This window comes from Sceloporus undulatus, chromosome 9 (genome assembly GCF_019175285.1).
Source record: "Sceloporus undulatus isolate JIND9_A2432 ecotype Alabama chromosome 9, SceUnd_v1.1, whole genome shotgun sequence".
NCBI lineage: Eukaryota > Metazoa > Chordata > Lepidosauria > Squamata > Phrynosomatidae > Sceloporus > Sceloporus undulatus.
Window position 1 is genome coordinate 15,235,044 of NC_056530.1, and position 1,693 is coordinate 15,236,736.

The following is a 1,693-nucleotide window of genomic DNA, read 5'->3' on the forward strand; positions in this document are numbered from 1 at the left end:
GCCATTCCTGCCCTGGCAGCCAAGGCAGAAAGGGAAAGCCCCCCAGGGACACGAACAAAGCAATGGGGAAAGGGGCACGGGTCCTCTGGGCACAGGCCAGCCCCAGCCTCCTCTGCTCAACCCTTTTCTCCTCTCCTCTCCACACCATCATCATCATCATCATCATCATCATCATCATCATCATCATCACTGTTCTTCTTCTTTCCTTGCAGATGGCACACACACTTTTGAAAAGAAGGAGAGAAAGAAAGTCGAACTTTCCCTGAAGCCCAGGAAGCGGAGGATGCCAGCCTGCCTCTCCGCCCGGTGGGCATGGGCTGGGCCAGCCTTCTCCCTCGCCCTGAGGGGCCCAGGGCCCAAGGCCACCCCCTCGGAAAGGCCGGCCCGCTCCCTCGCCTCCCCCTCGGCCTCCGCCGCCAGCCCTGAGGCCAAGGAGGGCCAAGGAGCCCCAGGGCCGCCATGGGGAGCCAGGGCTTTGGGGTCCGACCGAGGGGGGCAACGGGGGAGGGGCATCCAATGGGGAGCCCCACCGACGGAGCCTAAGCCCCCAGTCCCCCTCCCCGCAGGGCCCCAGAGAAGGAAAGCCTGGAGGGGAAGGGGAGCCTTTGGGGCAGATACCGAAGGAGGAGGGTCCCCTTCTCCCTCCCCCCCGAAGGTCCCTTCTGGCCGGAGAGAGACAGAGGGAGCCCTCCTCCCAAGCGCCGGCGCTGGGCTGCCTCCGGACCCCTCTCCCCCAAAGAGACCTAGACCCCTCAAGTGCCCCCCTCCTCTTCCTGGCCCTGAAGCCGGACAGCCCCCCCCCCAACTGCCCCGAGCACTACTCACCGATGCGGATGACATGGGGCATGGCCTGGGAGGCGGAGGCGTGGAGCCCCAGCAGAGCCACCAAGAGGCCCGCCGCCGCCGAGAGCCACGAAGACGAGGAGGAGGAGGAGGACGGGGAGGCCGAGGAGGCGCCGCGGGTCCCGGGGCTGGCTGTGTCGGTGGGGCGCGGGGGGCCGGGGCCCCTGAGCCGCATCCTGAGCGGACGAGGAAGTCCAGGCGGGGGGCCGGGGGGGTCCTAGGCCTCCGGCTCCCGAGGGAAGGGGGAGGGGCAGGGGAGGGGCGGGGAGGGGGCCCCCGGGGAGACCCAGGAGGAGGAGAGGGAGGGCCGCCCGGAGAGAGGCGCCTCCCGGGAGGAGACCCGGAGCCTCATGCTGCCTCCGGCCCCGGAAAGGAAGGGAATGGGAAGAGGAGGAGGAGGAGGAGGAGGAAGGCGAGCGGGAGCCGCTCCGACGCCGCCAACGCCGCCCGACTCGCCCGGAGACCTCCGCCTCAGCCTTCGTTCAGTCCCTCCGTCGGTGGGTCTCTCTGCTTCTCCTTCTCGGCCCTCCTCGGCACCTGCTCCAGGGCCCCTGGGCCCCCCGGGGCTCCTCCCGGCCGGCCGGGCGGGCGGGCGGGCAGCTCTTCCCGGGAGCGGAGGCAGCCAAGGCGGCGGACGAAGGCGCCTGGCGAGGAAGGGAGGGGAGGGGGACTTCCGGGGGAGGGAGGGAGGGAGGGGACGTCACGCGGGGGAGGGGGAGGGGAAGCCCCTGGCCTCTGCCCACGTGCAGAGTGCCTTTGCGCCGCCGGACCCGGGGTTCCCCAGCAGCGCCTGCGAAGGAGGAGGAAAGAAGGAGGGAGGGAAGGAAGGAAGGAGGGGGGGGGGTCCCTG

At 70.5% G+C, this 1,693-nt stretch overlaps 1 protein-coding gene across 1 annotated transcript in view; it reads right to left on the reverse strand.

The window, feature by feature from the left end:
- Window positions 1-1,481, reverse strand: part of GRIK3 (glutamate ionotropic receptor kainate type subunit 3) — a 142,858-nt gene extending 141,377 nt beyond the window's left edge. The window contains exon 1 of the mRNA XM_042439492.1: window positions 826-1,481. Coding sequence (XP_042295426.1) covers window positions 826-1,018 — 193 coding nt within the window. The 5' untranslated portion in view covers window positions 1,019-1,481. The remainder of the gene's footprint in view (window positions 1-825) is intronic.
- Window positions 1,482-1,693: the final 212 nt, after the last annotated feature.